The 18195-nt window shown below is 46.6% G+C and overlaps 2 protein-coding genes across 2 annotated transcripts in view; both read left to right on the top strand.

Annotated features, from left to right (window-relative positions):
* The window catches only part of CAMK2B (calcium/calmodulin dependent protein kinase II beta), a 227816-nt gene that overhangs the window by 35768 nt on the left and 173853 nt on the right, over window positions 1–18195 (top strand). The gene's annotated exons all lie outside the window — the stretch shown is intronic.
* NUDCD3 (NudC domain containing 3) overlaps window positions 1–18195 on the top strand; it is a 106643-nt gene that overhangs the window by 81260 nt on the left and 7188 nt on the right. Inside the window, exons 4-5 of the mRNA XM_050783432.1 lie at window positions 4518–4661; window positions 16609–16797. Coding sequence (XP_050639389.1) covers window positions 4518–4661; window positions 16609–16797 — 333 coding nt within the window. The remainder of the gene's footprint in view (window positions 1–4517; window positions 4662–16608; window positions 16798–18195) is intronic.

Genomic DNA, 18195 nt, shown 5'->3' with positions numbered 1-18195 from the left:
TCTGCCACCTCAGGGGGCTGCAAAGTTAAAACACTTGCCTGTATTTTCAACAAACACTCCTGGATGGGGTGGAAGGCTTTTCTGAGTTTAGCCAGAAACAGTCAGTCTTGCAAATGAGGTCTGACAGAGAACCATCAGACACGTCAAATAATGACAGTTCTTTGGGAATGAAGCTTTGAAAGAGCTCTGAGAGCACTGTTTTCTCCAGCGATGGCTGCTACGCTGTACCAGGAATGCGGCCTGCTGAGAGCCTGGAGAGTGGGGATGGGTCTAGGCCAATTTAAAATATCACAGAGCTCACTGTTCTTACTGAGATGTGGTTGTTTTCCTTGAATTAATGCTCCCTGGGTTCCTACAAACCTTTGGTTAATTTCCAAAATCTGTAAGAAGATACTGACAATTTTTGCCAGCTTTTTGGTTGCTTTTATGGAGGAGAGCTTTTTGGAGGTCCGTAGTAACCACCATTTTCACTGGCATCCTTTGGATCAGGAATCTCTTAAATCGTTCTTGTTTTCCTGGGGGTTCTTGCTGCCCTTCTTTTTTATCTTGTTATCAAAAATAGTATACTTTCATCGTAACCTCAGAATTAGCCAGATTCATTAATACTGTGTATTGTCTAGAAATCTCTTTCTTCCTGAACTCCGCTCTAGACTGGTTATTTCCTGTTCTGCTGTATAGCTACACTCCTGGTATTTTCTTCCTGCATATCTAGATTAAATACACTGTGTTTTGGACTTGAGTTGGATATTCCTCTTTTTCAGTTTTCATCTTCATTTTGTTTTTCTCAAAGTGATATTTTATGTAGAATTGTATATCTTCAAATGCATTTATTTTTAACTTTTCACTTATTTCTCAATTTGGGTGTATGTAGAATTCTAGCTGAAAAATAATTTCCCCTTATTAAGATTGAAAGGGTTATCTTCTTATACCCAGTGTTACTGATTCTGGAAGTCTATTCCATCTCTTTGTGAGTAAGCTTTTTCTCCTCCTTGGAACTTTTAGGACCTTTTTAAAAACACTCAGTGTCATAAAATTCCATGAGTCTTTCATTCATTCTGCTTAGCTCTTGGTGGGACTTTTCAATCTGGAGGCATATTTTTCTTTGGCTCTGGAAAATTATCTTATTACTGTCATAGTTTCTGGAATGCCAAATTGATTGCCTGAATTGATCTCTGTTTCTACCTTGATTTCTTTGACTTTATCTTCCAGCCTCTTTATTGAAGTTTAATTTTAGCTACTATATTTTAAATTCTTGTGTTCTTTCTTTTTGGCCTAATTGTTCTATTTTCATATTTTATTCTGGTTATATGGATATAGTATCTTCTCAGATCTCTGTGAAGACATAAAATAGAAAATTTTTGGATATCTTTTTTCCTAATTAGCTCTGTATTTATTTATTTATTTTTTTTACTTGTTTTCATCTGGCTGTTTTTTCTCATAAGATGCAGTCCTCAGTTCTCTAGTAATTTTTTTTTTTTTTTTTTTTTTTTTTACAGAATTTCACTCCTATTGCCCAGGCTGGAGTGCAATGGTGCGATCTCAGCTTACCGCAACCTCTGCCTCCTGGGTTCAAGCTATTCTTCTGCCTCAGTCTCCATAGTAGCTGGAATTACAGGCATGCAACACCACTGGTGCCTGGCTAATTTTGTGTTTTTAGTAGAGATGTTTTTTTTAGTAGAGATGTTTTTAGTAGAGATGTGTTTTTCTCCAGTTTGGCCAGGCTGGTCTCAAACTCCCAACCTTAGGTGATCTGCCCGCCTCGGCCTCCAAAAGTGCTGGGATTACAGGTGTGAGCCACCATGCCTGGCCCTTTTTTTTTTTAATACAAAAATATTTTTCTCCCATTCTCTTGAGTGTGGGACTGTATTGATGGGTTTGTCTACTGTGTGTCTGAAGTCTCCTCTTCCCACCACCACTGACAGCTGAGTGGATTGACCAGTCAGCTTTGCTTTACAGGACATGGGGTCTTGGCCATCCTAATGCTTGAGTGAGTAGGACTTCACTTGACACACAGGCATCCACACTAGGTCCTCAGACTGCTGGTCAGTGTCTTTGGAGCAAGGTCCTCCATTCTTCTGTAGCAAACAGAGGGATTCCTGTCCCTTTCAATGGGGCATCCAGGGCCACAGCAGTTCCCACATGTGCCCCTGGCCTTGCTCCTGCCCTGCATACCTGCTGACTCCCAGCTAGAGCCCATGTAGCTGTGGCTTCTGGATGTCTCCTACGCCATAGAATTTGTCTCCTGTGTCCCTCCTCCTTTTGTCTTCCGCAGATTTGTTGACATCTCATCTGTTCCTGGCCTCCCTCTTCCCCTGTTTTCACTATCTGGGTTTTTTCTCTTCATGCCTTTTATGTCTGCAGGTCACAAGAGGTCAGAAAGTTGACTGTCTGTTCCCAGTGTGACATCTTCACCTGGGACCTCTGGAAGCATTTCTTGTCTGGTTTTCTACCTTGATGATTTGGTTCATTCCCCTGGGTAGGCAGTGTGAGAAGCTTCCCCAAATTTGGAAATTATGTTATATAGAGCTGGGTGGGAGAATTATATTTGTTAAGTGAGCTTGTTCTTGTGAAGGCAGGACCGAGGAGCCTTGGGCCCTCTGTGTCATGTTTCCATTGCACACAAGTTTATGGTTAGACATGATTTGGCCCAACATGTGTCTGGTTCATTTCAAGAGTGAGTGGATCTATTGTTCCATTTGCTCACGTTCCTCATGGTATTAGAAGGTCAGGAATGAAGCTCAGTTGCCTATTGTTCAATAGGACTAGCCAAGTAAATACCCTTTTCCATGGTAAATTCCCCTATGAAAGGTCATGCAAGTGGAATTGCGGTCTCATGAGAGGATGTTTCCTTGGAGTCTGCATGTGAACCTGGCAGAGCTGCCCATGCCTAACAGAATATCTTCACTGTGTCCTGCAGTGGGCAGCCTTCTGCCACCTTCTCCCCTCACTGCATGGCTCAGGAACTATCTTTCATTTAGAAACTATCTGATGGGCTGGATGTAGTGGCTCATATGTGTCATCCCAGCACTTTGGGAGGCTGAGGCAGTAGGATCGCTTGGGGCCAGGAGTTCGAAACCAGCCTGGGCAACAGCAAGACCCCTGTCTCTACAAAAAATAAAAATAAAATTAGCCAGGCATAGTGGCACTTGCCTGTAGTCCCAGCTACTTGGGAGGCTGAGGTGGAGGGATTGCTTCAGCCCAGGAGTTTGATGCAGCAGTGAGCTGGGATCACGCGACTGCACTCCAGCCTGGGCAATGCAGTGAGGCCGTGTCTCTTAAAGAAAAAGAAGAAAAACTGTCTGACAGCAGTGACTCCTGCACATCATTTCTTCCATTTCCATTTTTTATTTATGAATATTTAAAATACAGTTAGGTTATGGTATTGTATTTCATTGGCAAATACTAAACTCCAGTTTGGAAAACCTATCAGTTTGGGTTGTCTTTTTTTCCAATCATCTTATAAGCATTTAATGAGTCACCTACCAGATGACATGGAGAGTAGCTTCCAAATTGTTTTTATTCCACATACCTATTAGAAAAAAGTTTTAAGTACTTGATCCCAGTGTCTTCTTAATGCATGCCTTATACAGATACAAAATGTAAATGGAAGTTCTGTTTTATTTCCTCTTCTAATTACTGACCTGTGAACCCCCTGGGGTATGCATACCCTGCTTTGGAGACTGCTGGCTGGAATACATGATATGAAGTAAAAGGAATCCTACTCCCAGCAGCTGCCAGTCCAGTTCTGGAGACAGACAAGTGGTGGGGTAGGGATAGGTGTTCCTAGGGCAGTGGGGAGGGCCATGGGGCCATTGTCTGCCTAGGACAGGCTCAGAGGGACGAAGGTGAGCTGAGGCTTTTAGAGGCTTGGTTTTGTAAAGAACCGAGACAAAATGCAAAACCATGTGGGGACGTTGGTGGTATAATGGTGAGCATAGCTGCCTTCCAAAATCAAAGGAATTGGTCTCATACTCTTGGATGAAGACCAGGCTATAGTCACCAGGCAGTGCAGTAGCTCACAGAAGGAAGAGGCGGTGCTTGTCTCTTGTACGACAGTCCTGGGGTAAGCAATTCAGGATGTGCAGCCCCGTCAGCTCTCTTGGTTGCTGTGGTCCAGGGCTGGGCTCCTGCATCTCCCAGGTAGCCACAAGGGGAGGCAAGGGAAAAATACTCACCGCTTGTCTCCTCTGCTTACTTTTTTGCGGTGACAATTGGTCTCCCTTAACTGGAGAAGGGAGAAGAAGATTGGGTCACAGCAGCTTCCACCATAGCACTTTATGTTACCAGTTATGCTGAGAAAGATTTTTTGGTGGATTTACCTACATGAGCTGACATCTGCAGGTTGCTCTAGGTATAAATTAGGCTGATACGGTTTTCTTCACTGAGATGCCTGGTGAGCCTGATGACAACGCTGTAGTGTGCAGTCAGGTACCTTGGAAACTGTCACCCCTCCCACTATACAGAACACCAGTGGTCACCCTGATAGGAGAGATGATTTTCTTCTGCTATGTCCTCAGGTCTCAGTGGCCCTTAGCAGCAGCTCCATTCGTGTGGCCATGCTGGAGGAAAATGGGGAGCGTGTCCTCATGGAAGGGAAGCTTACTCACAAGATCAACACTGAGAGTTCTCTCTGGAGTCTCGAGCCCGGGAAGTGTGTTTTGGTAAGTTTGGGCACCTGTGTGCAGGGTTCCCAGGTAGACGTCAAACCTGCAGTGATGCCCCTTTTGACCAACAAACCTGTTTACACTTAAGCAGTGAGGCTGTTAATTTCAGCTGCTAGGGCAGATGGGTTTTCCTGAGCATTTTCCAGACTGCTCAGAGATTGCCTCTGTGGGCACTTGAGCTTTGGCCCTTTGAGGTCTTGGTCGTTCCAAAGAGCTCCACTGTTATTACATCTAAGGCAAAAACAAGTAAATTGAAAATGAAAAGGTAGGTTGAATTTTTACAGATGCTACTCTGGAGGGTGCAGAGTTAATAAATTCAGAGAATCAGGCTCATTGACCAACTGGCTCTCCTTACCCAGCTGCTGGTTAGGCATTAGCTAAGAGTTCAGGACAGTAAGATTAAGGTGTGAATCCAAATGAACAGCTCGCATGTTACCAGTTAGCAGACTCACTCACAAATTGGGCTGCATGCCTGAACCAGATCTGTTGGTGTCTCACCTCCTTCTGCCCTGTGAAAGCTTTGAACCCTGTCAGTGGTGGCTCTGTGCTGGTGCCCAAGTGGCGGTCACCTACAGATACATTGAGGCACAACATGTTCTGAATTAACTTGTTTCCTCTTTCCTCCTGCTGGGGTGCTTACAGGGCGTGGTAAAAGGGATAAAGGTGAAAAAAATATTAAGTCTGGACAAAAGTCTTTAGAATTTTATACAGATATATTCTTCATATGTGCAAAATATGCAATAAAGATATCTGTTTTGGTTGCTGTAAGACGTGCTTGGCAGGCTTCTGCCTGGGCTTCCCTGGCCAGTGCTGACTGGCAGGGACAAACTATCTTTTGGGCCCACAGTGACTCTGTCCTGGCTGCCCTCATGCTCGGAGGGACATGCGGGCCAGGTACTGAAAGGAGGGTATTCTGTCAGTGCTGCAGGATCCTGAACCAACCTTAATTCCAGTCTTGATATCAAGCCTGGACGATGGAGTTCACTCTGGCTACACAAAGGTGGGGCCAACCTGGGCACAAACAGCATGCTCCTTGGTGCTGCGGTGGCCTCAACTGCTCCCTCTCCTAGTGAGCGTTTCATCCTAAACAGGGCCTCCTATTTAGGCCCTACGCGAGGCCGTATGTGTGGTGTATAGGGTTTCCAGCAGTGGGGCTAGGACTGACCCATCCCAGTTCAGACTCTCCTGGCCACCCAGGGCCTACCTCTGCTGATGGCCAGCGGCAGATGACAGTGGTTCTTGTTCTAAATCTCACCCTGTGTGCTCCCCTGCCTGTGGCGTTCAGTAGTCAAAGACCAGAGAAGTGTTCTTCTCCTGCCTACAAATACTGTGATGATCACCCCATCACCCAGCAGTTCAGTTCCTCATCCCCTGACCCCTGACATATAAAACCTATGCATTAATTACACAGCCTGGAGCCTTTTTCCAAGCTATGGGCTCCTGTGACTACTACCAGTTCCTTTCCTTTATGTCATATTTGACTTTGCAGATGCCGTTATGGCCTCTTCCTCACTTGAGCTTCACGTGGTTGTGGAGGTATGAGAGCATGAGTGATGCACTAGCAGTACTGGGGCTGGCTAGCTAGACCTCTGAAGGTGCAGCCCTGGCTGCCTGGATTGCACTAGTGAGCCCATGATCCTGGGGTTGCCTTCTCCATGGACTGAGAGGTCATGACAGCCCTGCCTTAAAACACTGACTTGATTCTCCTGCCTTCTGTTGGGTGAACTCAGTGCAGAGCATGGAGCAGGTCATGATGCTCTCATGTTGGTTCCCTCTGAGCGGGGAGCTCTTGTGAGCCTTCACCATGTGGTCCGGTTGCACTTTGTAGATACTTCATGCAGAAGCCCAAAGCCTTAGTCACTGGTCTCTGAGCCCATAGCCACCGTATTTGGAATCTGTTGGGATTACAGTCAGGGTACCAATGTTTTACTGTACACTATTTGCATAAATATGTGATTATTAATACATAGCTCAACTCTTAAGGGTTTTGTTGACAGAAGTGACTCTAACTTCTTCATGGATATTTCAAAGCCATGTTTCTTTTTTGTGTGCGTTTTGTACACTTGTATGTATAGTACAAGTGGAATAGGGATGTGGCTAGTGGCCAAAACATTAACTTCTTTTAATAATGGCTGCCATTCAATGAACGCAGTCTTTGGGCCAGGCTCTTTGTGAGGTGCCTTACGATGCTGTTTAATGCTCTGCAAACTTATTTTACAAATTGGGACACTGAGGCTATGAGAAGGTAAGTGGCTTGCAAAGTGGGTAGAGCTAGACCTCAAACCCATGCCTGCCTTGTCCCAGAAGGCTTTTTCCAGTGCTGTGAGAAACGGGAGTCTCTGGAGAAGGCTCAGACCTGTCGGGGCTGGGAAGCATTGCTCCCTTTCAGCCGAAAGGCTCCGTGGAGCAGAACATGAGGAGGGAGGAGTGTAGGTCCCCAGTGTGGGTTTCAGAGTCTTCCCTGTGTTAGGTAAATGTGTGAGATGCAGCCACCAGGCAGGAGATTGGGGGAGCTGTGCTTTAAGAGGATGGCTGGATGTTCAACTTTCATGCCAGGGCCCTTGGGGCCATAGCACAACCCTGGCAGGCCTGTCTCCACCTGTGTGTTCTTCATGAGTGCAGCCTTTATTTGTGCCCTGGCTGCCTTTAGTTTTTGTAGTTAGCTTTCGTCAAACACCTGCTACTCAAAGAGTTTATAGAAATTCAGCAGAACCATTGCAGACTGAGGGGCACCTGTCACTGCCGTGAACACGGCTCCTAAATACTCTCTGCTGAAAATCCCTCTACAATTGAAACACTGCATGAGTTCTTTCCCATAGTTCCTTAAAGTGCCTTTGTTATCAGTAGATGGCATTGCGTTCCTAATGCGCCTTCACCTGTGAGAAATCAAGCACCTGAATAAAGAGGAGTTATGGAGAGCATTTAAACTCTTCCTATAGTGCTCCCATGCAGGGCTCTGCCTGCCTCCACCTCTTTCTGGACCACGTAGTCTCTAGTGCGGTAAATGCAGAGTGTATCACAGAAACTTTGCTGTTTATAGGAGCTAAGCAGTTTGTTGTCTTCTTTATTGAATTATTTATTTATGTGTGACCTTTTAGGCCCACATCGTTTCCTCTGATTACATATATGAGATAATATTGTGAATTAATGAGCCGATTGCTTTGATTCACAAAGATCCTGTTTGCCTCCTGCTTGCTGCATCGTGTCTGCTGTGTGGAGCTTGGCACACTGCTTTGAGCGTGTGGATGCAGAGGGACTGCAAATGAATCAGAGGGGCAGGCTTTGGGTTGCAGCCCCCTGTCAAGCAGCTGCCTGATTTTGGGTCATCTCTTTAGCCTTGCTGGACTTCCATTTCTCACCCTTCCAACAAAGTTAAGCACTGTAGTCTGATTGATCTCCAGTGTTTGTTTGTTTCTTATCATTAAGTACCCAACCCTGTTCAGGCACTGGGGATGGCTAAAGAGAGTTGAGGGCTTTGCTCTAAAGGTTTGGAGATATCCTGTGAATGTGGGCTTATTTGGGAAAAGGGTCTTTGTAGATATGATTAAGTTAAGGATCTCTCAAGATGGAATCATCCTGGATTATCCAGTGACACCTGTCTGTATAAGAAACAGGAGAAGACAGAGATAGACACAGAGAAGGCCATGTGAAGATGGGGCAGACACGAATGATATAACCACTAAGCCCAGGAACACCTGGAGCCACCAGAAGCTGGAAATGGCAGGAAAGATCCTCCCCTAGAGTCTCTGCAGGAGCGTGACCCTACTGACACCTTGATTTCAGAGTTCTGGCCCATGGGACTGGGAGATAATAAATTTGTATTGCCTTAAGTTGCCTGGTCTGTTGTTCCCTGTTACGGCAGCCCCAGACACCAGTGCAGGTCTCCCATCACAGCACTGTGAGGCCGCATGAGATGAGAAGGATGCAAAGGGATGGCATCCGGAGCTGCACTGCTGCCACCGCCCCCAGCTCCTTGGTTAGAGATTCTGACCTTCTGACCTCCGGGCAGGCCAGTGTAGACATGGCCTTCACTTTCCAGCTGCCTTCCACATAACCTGCTCCTCCCTGTGCCGTGGATCCCACATTAGCCAGCCAGGGCAGGCAGGGGTGGCTGCTAAAACCGTATGACAGTTCTTGCCTCCCTCCCTCCCTCCCACACTTCAGAATGTTAAATGAGACTTCTTGACTCAGGCAAGCTCCTTTCTTGGTTACAAAGATGTAAAATCAGCCGTGGCAACAGCACCAGCTCTTTTTTCCGATAGCTCGTTCAGTCCCCAAAGCTAGGCAGTTGGCATGCGCACCGTCCTCCTTTCTTCCTGTAGTCGGGGGAGCTGACAGGCTGTCCTCCACGCTGCCGTGGGTGGCTGCTCTGCTGCGTGGGCTCTTGGACATGGCTATGCTTGAGATGGTCGTTGTAGCTGTATGTGAGGTGAATGCCATTCCATATACCTCTTCATATATTGACATGGTGCACACACAAGTCATTTAAAATCAGTGAAATTGCTCTGGAGTATTCTTTGAGGAATTAGACCTTGAAGCTCAGGCTTTAAAACTCATCGTAATGTATTTGTTTATGATTTTTGAACCCTGTGAGTGTTTTTGTGCAAGCTGTATCCACCTCCTCCCCCCAATTTAGATTATTTCTCAAAAGTGGAATTCTAGTGTAATTGCAGCCTCTGAGCTGTTGCCGTGGTTCTCCCTTGTGGATGAGTTGTTTCTGGAGTGTTGTCGATGACATTAGCCCTGTATCCCCACATCCCCACCAACAGTGGGCTTTTCATCTTCACTTATCTTTGCTAGTTTACCCAGATACTTCTAGTGTCACTTCTTAGAACAATTGTGAGGATGAAACGAAGATAGGCGGTTTATTGTCTACTTGTCCTCATTGGCGAGCCACCTTCCTGAGTCCCCACAACCTTTCCTGGCCCACTGAGGCCATCCCATGGATTACTTAACATACTTCTTCATAAATTCAGAGTAGGAACTACAGATTAAATTACCTTAGCATTTTGGCAAGAGCCCAGAGCCTGGAAATTAGTATGTGAATGTAATGTGAGCCCTTAAGCCTTTAGTGCAAATGATGTCTCTAGGGAGAGCCCTTAGTGTTTTTCAGGGGAAATCAGAATCCTTCATCAACTCCAGTAGGGAATAACTGAAGCTTACAGATTCAACAGAGGGCAGTAGCCCAAGGAAACCTGTTCCAATGTGAGTGGAAGGAACATACTGAGCAGAGCTGGCTAATGGTGCCCTCTTGGTGGCACCATGGATGGGGTGCTGGGCACCCTCGTTTCATGGGGTTGGAGGAAAGGAAGGGAACGCAACTCTGTATTGCTTTGTCGGCCCCATCGCTGGAATACGTGGGCCTTCCAGCCATACTCATACCACAGCTGGGTCCTATCTGGCCTATACAGTGTCTTAATTTTGTTTCTAATTTTCAAGCTTAAAAAAATAGTTGACAGCATTGAAAATCAGGAGATTGCCCATAACAGTGCTGACTTGTGGCGTGTCCTGAGAAGCTGGATCTGCTCCAGTGTGGCCCACATTCCCCCAGCAGCAGGTGCTGAGCAGGTGCCCTGGACCTCCGCCACGCTGTCGTCTCACCCCATTATCTGCCCTCGTTCCGAGGTGCCTTCCCGGAAGGAACGTCCCACAGCATTCCCATAAGTCTCATTGGCCCAGTCTCGATCACGCGGGCAGCTGTGAGGAGTAAAGTCGTCCTCGCTGGGCACATTGCTTCCCTGAATAGAAATGAGGTTCCGTTACTAAGGAAGGAAAGGGATATAAATGCTGGTGAGTCATCAGCACAGATTGGGGGATGCTGAGGTAAGTTTATTCATGTTGAGGTGGAAGTTTCTGTGAGGACATTTTGGGAACACTGTTCAGCCTGCAGTCTGGGGTCCCTCAGAGAAATGGACTGATTAGAAGTCTGGGACCAGGTAGATAAAAGAGGAACCTGGAGCATTTCGTCATGCTGGAAAATGATAACGTGCCAGGGAAATGATGGAGCACCATCAAAGTCAAGCAACCTCCACCAACCTTGTCTGAGATCATTTGACACCAACATAATTAAGCATGGTAATGAGTTATAAGCCATTGAGAGACCAGAGAGGCCAGGTATCCAGGGGTCAGTACTGACAGCAATAGATAGATAACTTCATTGCAGAAGAGAAGGTGCTTGCTTCAATAAGACATGTAAACCGCCAGTCAGTGTGGAGGGACTAGGGCAAGAAAGTCAGCATTTCCCAGTCTTTGTGGGAGAGATGGGACCAGGCAGATGCTAAGCGGGGCAGGGTGGAGCAGGGGTGCAGGAGTTCTGGAGAGGAGAGTTTGCAAGTCAATAACTACAGTGGAGAAGAGTCAGACCTCCCTTTGGCCAGGTAACCTGAGTGAACACCCCACCCACTGAGGGCTGTGGATGTTGTGTGCCTGCAGGTGGAACATGTGTGTGTCCAGCTGGGTGTGCACACATGAGTTAATCAGGAGACGTCAGGGAAGGAAAAAGGCTGTGAAAATGTCCCAGATTAAAGAGGACAGGACCCCCAAGATGCAGGAGGGACTCTGAACTGGACCCTGTTCCATAAAAAGTAACTTCCTTATCCTTAGGAAATAACTCAGGACAAAGGGCCAAGATGAATGCAACCTATTCTTAAATGGTTCAGAGAAAATATTATGTTATTATATATTATACGTACAGCACACATAGAGTGAGAGAGCTGTGTGCAGACGCACAGCTGCTAAACACTTGTATGGGTGTCTTTGTACTTGTCTTATTCTGGTAACTTTAAGCTTAAAATTCTTTCCAAATGTTAAAAAAAATGAGAAGGCTAATAGGCTAATAAGCACATAAGAAGCTCAAAGTCGTAAGTCATTAGGGGAATGCAAGGCAAAACCATGATGAGATGCCCCTAGACACCTCTTAGAAGAGCTGCTAAGAAGGTAGACAGCACCAAATGCTAGATGAGACGGGGCACCTGGTGCTCTTCTGTGCTACTGGTAGGGGTGCAGTGGAGTGGCTAGTCTGGACAGTAGCTGACACCATATGACCCAACACACGCATTCCTGGCTACTTACCAAGGAGAAATGAAAGCATGCAGATCTCTACAGCAGCTCTTTACCTGATTGCAAAACACTGGAAATGCCCAGGTGTCCACAAACAAGTGTGTAGTCCGCCTGCCATGAAGCACAGTGTGGCTGAACGTCAGAGTCCCCACACTCAGAGGAGTCATGAGATACAGGACTGCACACTGTGTGATTCCACACATGTGACATTTCTGGACACGGACATGCTGGATGGCAAAATGAGCATTGGGCTGAGAGGACTGCTGAGAAGGGGAACGGGGCTTCTGGGATGTGGGTTGACTATAGCAGCAGCTCATGGAGATGTGACCTCAAAAGAGTGAGTTTTACTATGTACATACTATACCTCCACAAACCTGACTTTAAAAAAATAAAATATTCACAGAAAAAAAAACAAAAACAAGTGCAAAACTATCAGACTACTTTTTCAGAGGTGTTATTTTTAGGTAGAAGCCTTTGAACTCCATCCCAGGAACATTGTACCCATGTCCTCTTAGAACTGCATCTTGCACTGGGTGTCAGGAGACAGCCCTGCAAGACTTGTATGCTCTGTACCATTCAGTGGTTTTGAAGGTTAACTACCTGAAGTCATATCTGAGGCGTCCCAGAAGCGTTACTCTAAGGAAAGTAGTTAAATGTGGACAGTGATGGCAGAAATAGTTACAAATTAAACCAGTTTCTAGAACATGAGAATGTTCAGAGCATAAAGAAGCTTGTCAGCTCAATGACTTAAGAGACATGGGCCATTAAAAAAAAAAAGGTCTGGAGTTTGGGAAAAAGAAAGGAATGGGGATCTGCGGGTTGGGGTTATGAGCTCAGAGTGAGAGATGGAATTCTGTAAAGGAATAGTGTGGAGAGGAATTCTAGGCAAGTCAAGAACGATGTTAGAATGTGCTTTTTTAGGATAATTATCATGTTAATAATATTGTTCATATTGTTTTTACTAATATGCTCATCCTTAGAAAACAGAAGATATTTTAAGGGTACTAAATAAATACTTAACTAAAATTTTGCAACTGAGACCTTGGTCTTCCAGAGCCTTTATATGAACCTTTATAGACAATACCTCAGGTCCTGTTTGCTGCCCCAGTATGGAGGGCAGCCCACTTGGTTACAGTGACGACAGATGGAAACTTGACTGGAGCAGGTCTGGAAGGCAGAGGAGGCAGGCCTGTGTGTTTGTGGTCAGGACAAAGGACCAGTGGTGCTAGCCACACCTGTGGGGATGACTGAAAAAAAAAAAAAAAAAAAAAAAAAAAAAAAGCAGACAATAACAAGTGTTGGTGAGAGTATGGAGAAACTAGAACCATTGTATGCTGCTGGTGGGAATGTAAAGTGGTACAGCTGCTTTGGAAAATAGTATGGTAGTTCCTCAAAAAGTTAACTGTAGAATTACCATATGACCCAGCACTTCTGGGTAAATATGCAGAAGAATTGAAAACAGGGACTCAAACAGATGTTTGTACATCAGTGTTCATAGCAGCATTATTCACAACAGCCAAAAAGTGGGGGCACCTGAAATGTCTGTCAGTTGATGAATAGATAAACAAAATGTAGTTTATCCATACAGTGGAATATTATTCAGCCTTAAAAAGGAATGCAGTTCTGATTCATGCTACAACATAGATGAACATTGAGGAGGACATTATGCCAAGTGAAATAAGCCAGACAAAAACAAACAGATAACTGTATTATTCCATTTGTGTGAAATGTCCAGAACAGGCAAATCTATAGAGGCAGAATCATTAGTAGTTGCCAGGGGCTTGGTGGGGTTGAGGGAACAATTTAGAGGAAAGATTAGAGCAAATGGGGAGTGACTGGTAATTGGCACAGGGCTTCTTTGTGAGGTAATAAAAGTGTTTTGAAACTAGATAAAGGTGATGGTTGTGCACCATTGTGGATATTCTAAATGCCGTTGAGTTCACTTTTGAATGGTAAGTTTTGTGTTAAGTGGATTTTGCCTTAATTAAAAATTGTTCAATATAAAGTCGGCTCACATCTCCTCCTAAAATACTTCACTGATGCACATGCATGACATCTGTGAGTGAGGATGGCCCCCTTGGAGAGCTGCACTGCCCAGCACAGTGGCCACTTGCCACATGTGACAGCTGAGTAAACACTTGACAGGTGGCTCACGTGACTGAAGAACTGAATTATTTTATTTTAGTTAAATTTAAAACCTACTTGATTTAGTTCTTGGAAAACCTTGAATATTTTTGAAACAACTTGGGTATGTGAATGTACTCTTTCAATGTAAATATTATGAAATCTAAACACAGATCAAGTATTTCTGATGAAAAAGTGCAGTGCTCATCTTAATTTTTGTTGGGTTCAAGTGTACTTCTGTGTCCAGAGTACACTTGTGGACACAGAAGATTCGGGGATGTTCCCCTCCTTCCTGTTGGGCAGGTGGCTCATTGTCTTCAGGTCCATCTCCTACTGTGCCCAGGAGCCCTCCACTCTGGGTGTGTGTTTGGACCTGGCCGGTGAAACCATGTGTTGGGGTCTGTGGAGTGCAGAAAGGCCTGGGAGTACCAGCACCGTCCCCTGGGTGGTGTGTAGGCCAACCCCTTGCCCACATGGTGCTGGCAGTGGGCTGTCAGCCCCAGTGTAGCTCTGCTTTGCCTCTTCATGCTGGGCAATCTGGAAAAGGCCCTTACTTCCAAGGGTTTGTCCTTATTTTTAAATACAAAGAATGGTATGTGTGGTAAATGGTAATGGTATGTATTTTATAGGACTTGTGAACGCTAATAAAATAAGTTACATAGATCACAGTAATAACTACTGGTGAAGATAAAAAATTCGTAAAGGATCTCTTCTTTCCAGAGATTTACAGTTCTGTAAGTTCCTCTGAAGTCTTCCCTGGAATAGAGAAAACAACATAGTTCCCTCTTGGAAGGTTTTTCATTGCATCAGCTTGGTAAAGACGAGGTAGAGTTCTTAGTGTTGGGGTCTCTGTGGGTGAGTCAGGTCCCCGTCACACAAACTGTAAAGTCAGCTACAAACCAGCTGAGCAGAGTATCTGGAAATGGAAAATTCATCCCAAATTTAAATTTGGCACTGGCAGAGCAGCGTCATTTACTGGGTAGAGTTGGCGTGTAGGGGAGCCACCACCCACTCCCCCTGTTCACCACTCCCCCTATCTGCACTGGGAATGTCAGACAAGATTTCTGGGATGCTGGCTTCAGATCATGATTGCAGGTTTTTGTCTTGCTCTTCCCAGTTCTGGAAAATCTCCACTGTGTGCTCTTCCACACCTCATCAGTGTCCACCGTGTTCGTTAGTAGAGCACATTCTCCGACTTGATCTCTGGGCTCTGCAGGGTCTAGCGCTAAGTACCTTCTATGGTGTGGGTAGGTTTTGGCAGCAGGGGCTTGGAAGTGGGAAGGTGGAAGGTCCAGTGTTAGGACACTGCTCTCTCAAGCCCGTATATGCTGGTGAGTCTCCAGTGCTCCCTCTTAGGGGGACATGGTGTCCTGTGGACTCACTGTGGCCTCTAGGGTGTCACAGTTACCCTGAGTGTGGCTTGGTAGGTTTTACCCACCCAGTCAGTAAGTGTCCTGGTGGCTGCACCTCCATGGATGAGAGCTGCTCTCACTTGCGGGCCCTTTGCTACCTTTTCTCCCTTTCTGTGAGCACCTTAGTGGTTTAATATCATCAGAGTCCCATCACACTTGGACATGTGAATGTACTCTTACAGTTGTAAATATTATGAAATCTAAACACAGATAAAGTATTTCTGATGAAAAAGTGCAGTGCTCATCTAGGACAAAGTAGACAAACCCACTCTGTTGCTTCTTGGCCACTCTGGTAAGAATTTTGAGCCCAGCCACTGACCACAGCAGATGCAGCCAGTTTTCTTGTTTTCTGTGTCCCCATGACCATTGATAAGGGGGCATGGTGTGGCCAGGGCCCTCCTCTGTGTCCCTGGGACAGGCCAAGCAGCACGGGTCACCTAGGTACATACAGTACCCCTCACGTTTGCTCTGACACCGCAGTTCCAGTTGTCTTTTAAGTTTTTGTGGTAATGACATGAGTCTCACAGACCCCAGCACTGAGGGCTGGATCGTGAGTACTGGTTGCTGCTTCCTTTGACCAAGGGGTGTCTGCGCCATCCCCACAGAGGTGCCCGAGGAGGCCGGGACCACTTTTGGGGTTCTTGATGGTTGTTCCTCCTTCCCGAGAAGGAAGAACTTTAAGGAGTGGGGCTGGAGGACCCCCTCATGCAGCAAGCTTGGCCCCAGTGAGGAAGAAGTAGGGACAGGGCGTGGTGCCCTGTCATGGGGTGAGGACTCCCCAGGAGATTCTGTCATGCATTAGGCCGAGCCCTAAGTCTCACAGGTCCCAGCTTACCCCCAAGATAGCAGAATGCTGGGTGTTGCTCTTGGAAGCAAGAGAGATCACTGGAGAGGTAACTGGTTGATAAGAGCTAGGTGGAGCCTTCCATGGCATGCATGGGGGCAGGCTGGGATGGCCCAGGACAGGTCCTGGTGTGGGGGGTGTCAGTGGTCTTGGAAAACAGCCTTTCTTGATGACAGTGGGCAAGGTGAGCACATGGAACAGACACCGTCCTGAGTATACAGGACCTGCTGAAGAAGGACAAAGGCATCTTCCAGAATGTCAGTCCCCTCAGGTATGCCCCTCCTAGCTCTTCCCTGGGATATGTTAGCACAGTCAGCAAAGGCATTCCCAGGCATAGAGTGTCCTGCCTTGGGTTCTGGCACCCTCTCTTGTCTGTCACCTCCCTTTGTGTAGTTGGTCCTGAGCTTATCCTGGACACCCATCCTTCAGTGGGCTCTGCTCTATCCCCAACCCTGGACACCTGTCTCAGGTCTCTGACTCAGGTTTCTGTCCTGCTTGTCCCCAGGTGAACCTGAGCAAGGTGGGCGAGTATTGGTGGAACGCCATCCTGGAGGGAGAAGAGCCCATCGACATTGACAAGATCAACAAGGAGCGCTCCATGGCCACCGTGGATGAGGAGGAGCAGGCGGTGCTGGACAGGCTTACCTTCGACTACCACCAGAAGCTGCAGGGCAAGCCACAGAGCCATGAGCTGGTACGAGCACGGCAGTCCTGGAGAGCCCACCCTTTAGGCCCTTGTGCTGGTGACAAAGCTGATAGTGGCAGAGGGGTTGGTGATGACGGTGGGGAAGAAGGATTTGTGGACTGGCTTCCTGCCGTGCCCTAGCAAGGAACCTGTCTTACCTGCTCTTGTCCCTGATCACTGCCTCACAGGTGCACTCTGGTCTTTCAGCTGTATTCTCATACCTGGGCTGAGAGCCCAGATAACAGGACCTCTAAGGGTGTCATGAGATATGCCTTGCCTGCACCAGAGCCTGGTAACGTCAAGTGTGTTGATGGCTTTTGTTTGTGCCTCATCTGCACATGTCTTCCCATGAAGAGTCGCTTGGTGGGACCTTTGGTAGAGGAGGGGAGGCAGCCAGGCCGCAGAGCCAGTTTCTGGATGTTGGAGGCCAGCATGTGAAGACTCTGTGATGTCAGCAATGTGTTAGGGAGGAGGAAGAGAAAGGTTCCTCTCTGACCAGTGTAGTGCCCAATGTAGAGTTTGCTCATGGCCAAAGAGAATGATGAATTAGATGTATACATTCTTTCTTCCTATTTTAATAATCCCAAGAGTAACTATTTAGGGACAAAAGGGTTGCTTTCCTCAGATTATTTTTAACTTCCCGTGTCCCATATACCCAGCACGTGGGTTTGGGCCGCAGTACGGCAGGGCACACAAACCCAGTGCAGCCTTGAGTCAGTGGGGAGGGGTCAGCTGCTGGGCACAGTCTCCTTATTTTCGTTCTGTAAACACGGACCATCTCCTCCCACTGAAGACCACTGATTCATATTTTCGTCTCATTTTGTCTCTTGGAGGAACCTTACCTTGTGGTGTATCTGGATTGTCTTAGACTTGCCTTCCAGTACAGCATGTATTAATACATCGTAGGTGGTTCTGCAAGCCCTGTTGCTGTGTGTCGTCCATTCTTGCCTGTTTTCACAGACAAGTGCATCCTGCTCTTATGAGGTCAAGGAGCCTGTGGAGAGGAGTGTCAGCATGTTCTCCTTACCTGGCCCTGCCACACCAGGGGCATGTCCTGAGCACTTAGTACACACAGTTAAGGTGGGATTGACTGACTGCACAGTATCCCTGAAAATACAGTTTGTTTGTTTTTGGGTTCCCCCCCCCCCCCACAATAGAGAGATTGAATTTCTGAGATTGTGACTCAGTAGCTTAAGCAGCAGGGATGGGGTTTGACCTCTTATCTGATTTCACACCTTTCTGTCCTTGCAGCCCTGTCCACCCTGGCCCTTGTCTCTGTGGAAGAGAATGTTCCTCTGGGTTTGGCCCCCTTTTCCACCCGGGGCATGGCAAGCTTAAAGGACATCTTTGCTTGGCCCATGTCCGTGCAGAGTTTGAAGCCTCAGGTAGTACTGCAGCACATGCTCA

This window comes from Macaca thibetana, chromosome 3, assembly GCF_024542745.1.
Source record: "Macaca thibetana thibetana isolate TM-01 chromosome 3, ASM2454274v1, whole genome shotgun sequence".
Lineage (NCBI taxonomy): Eukaryota > Metazoa > Chordata > Mammalia > Primates > Cercopithecidae > Macaca > Macaca thibetana.
Note: the sequence above shows the minus strand (reverse complement) of the source record. Positions and strands in the feature narration are given on the sequence as shown.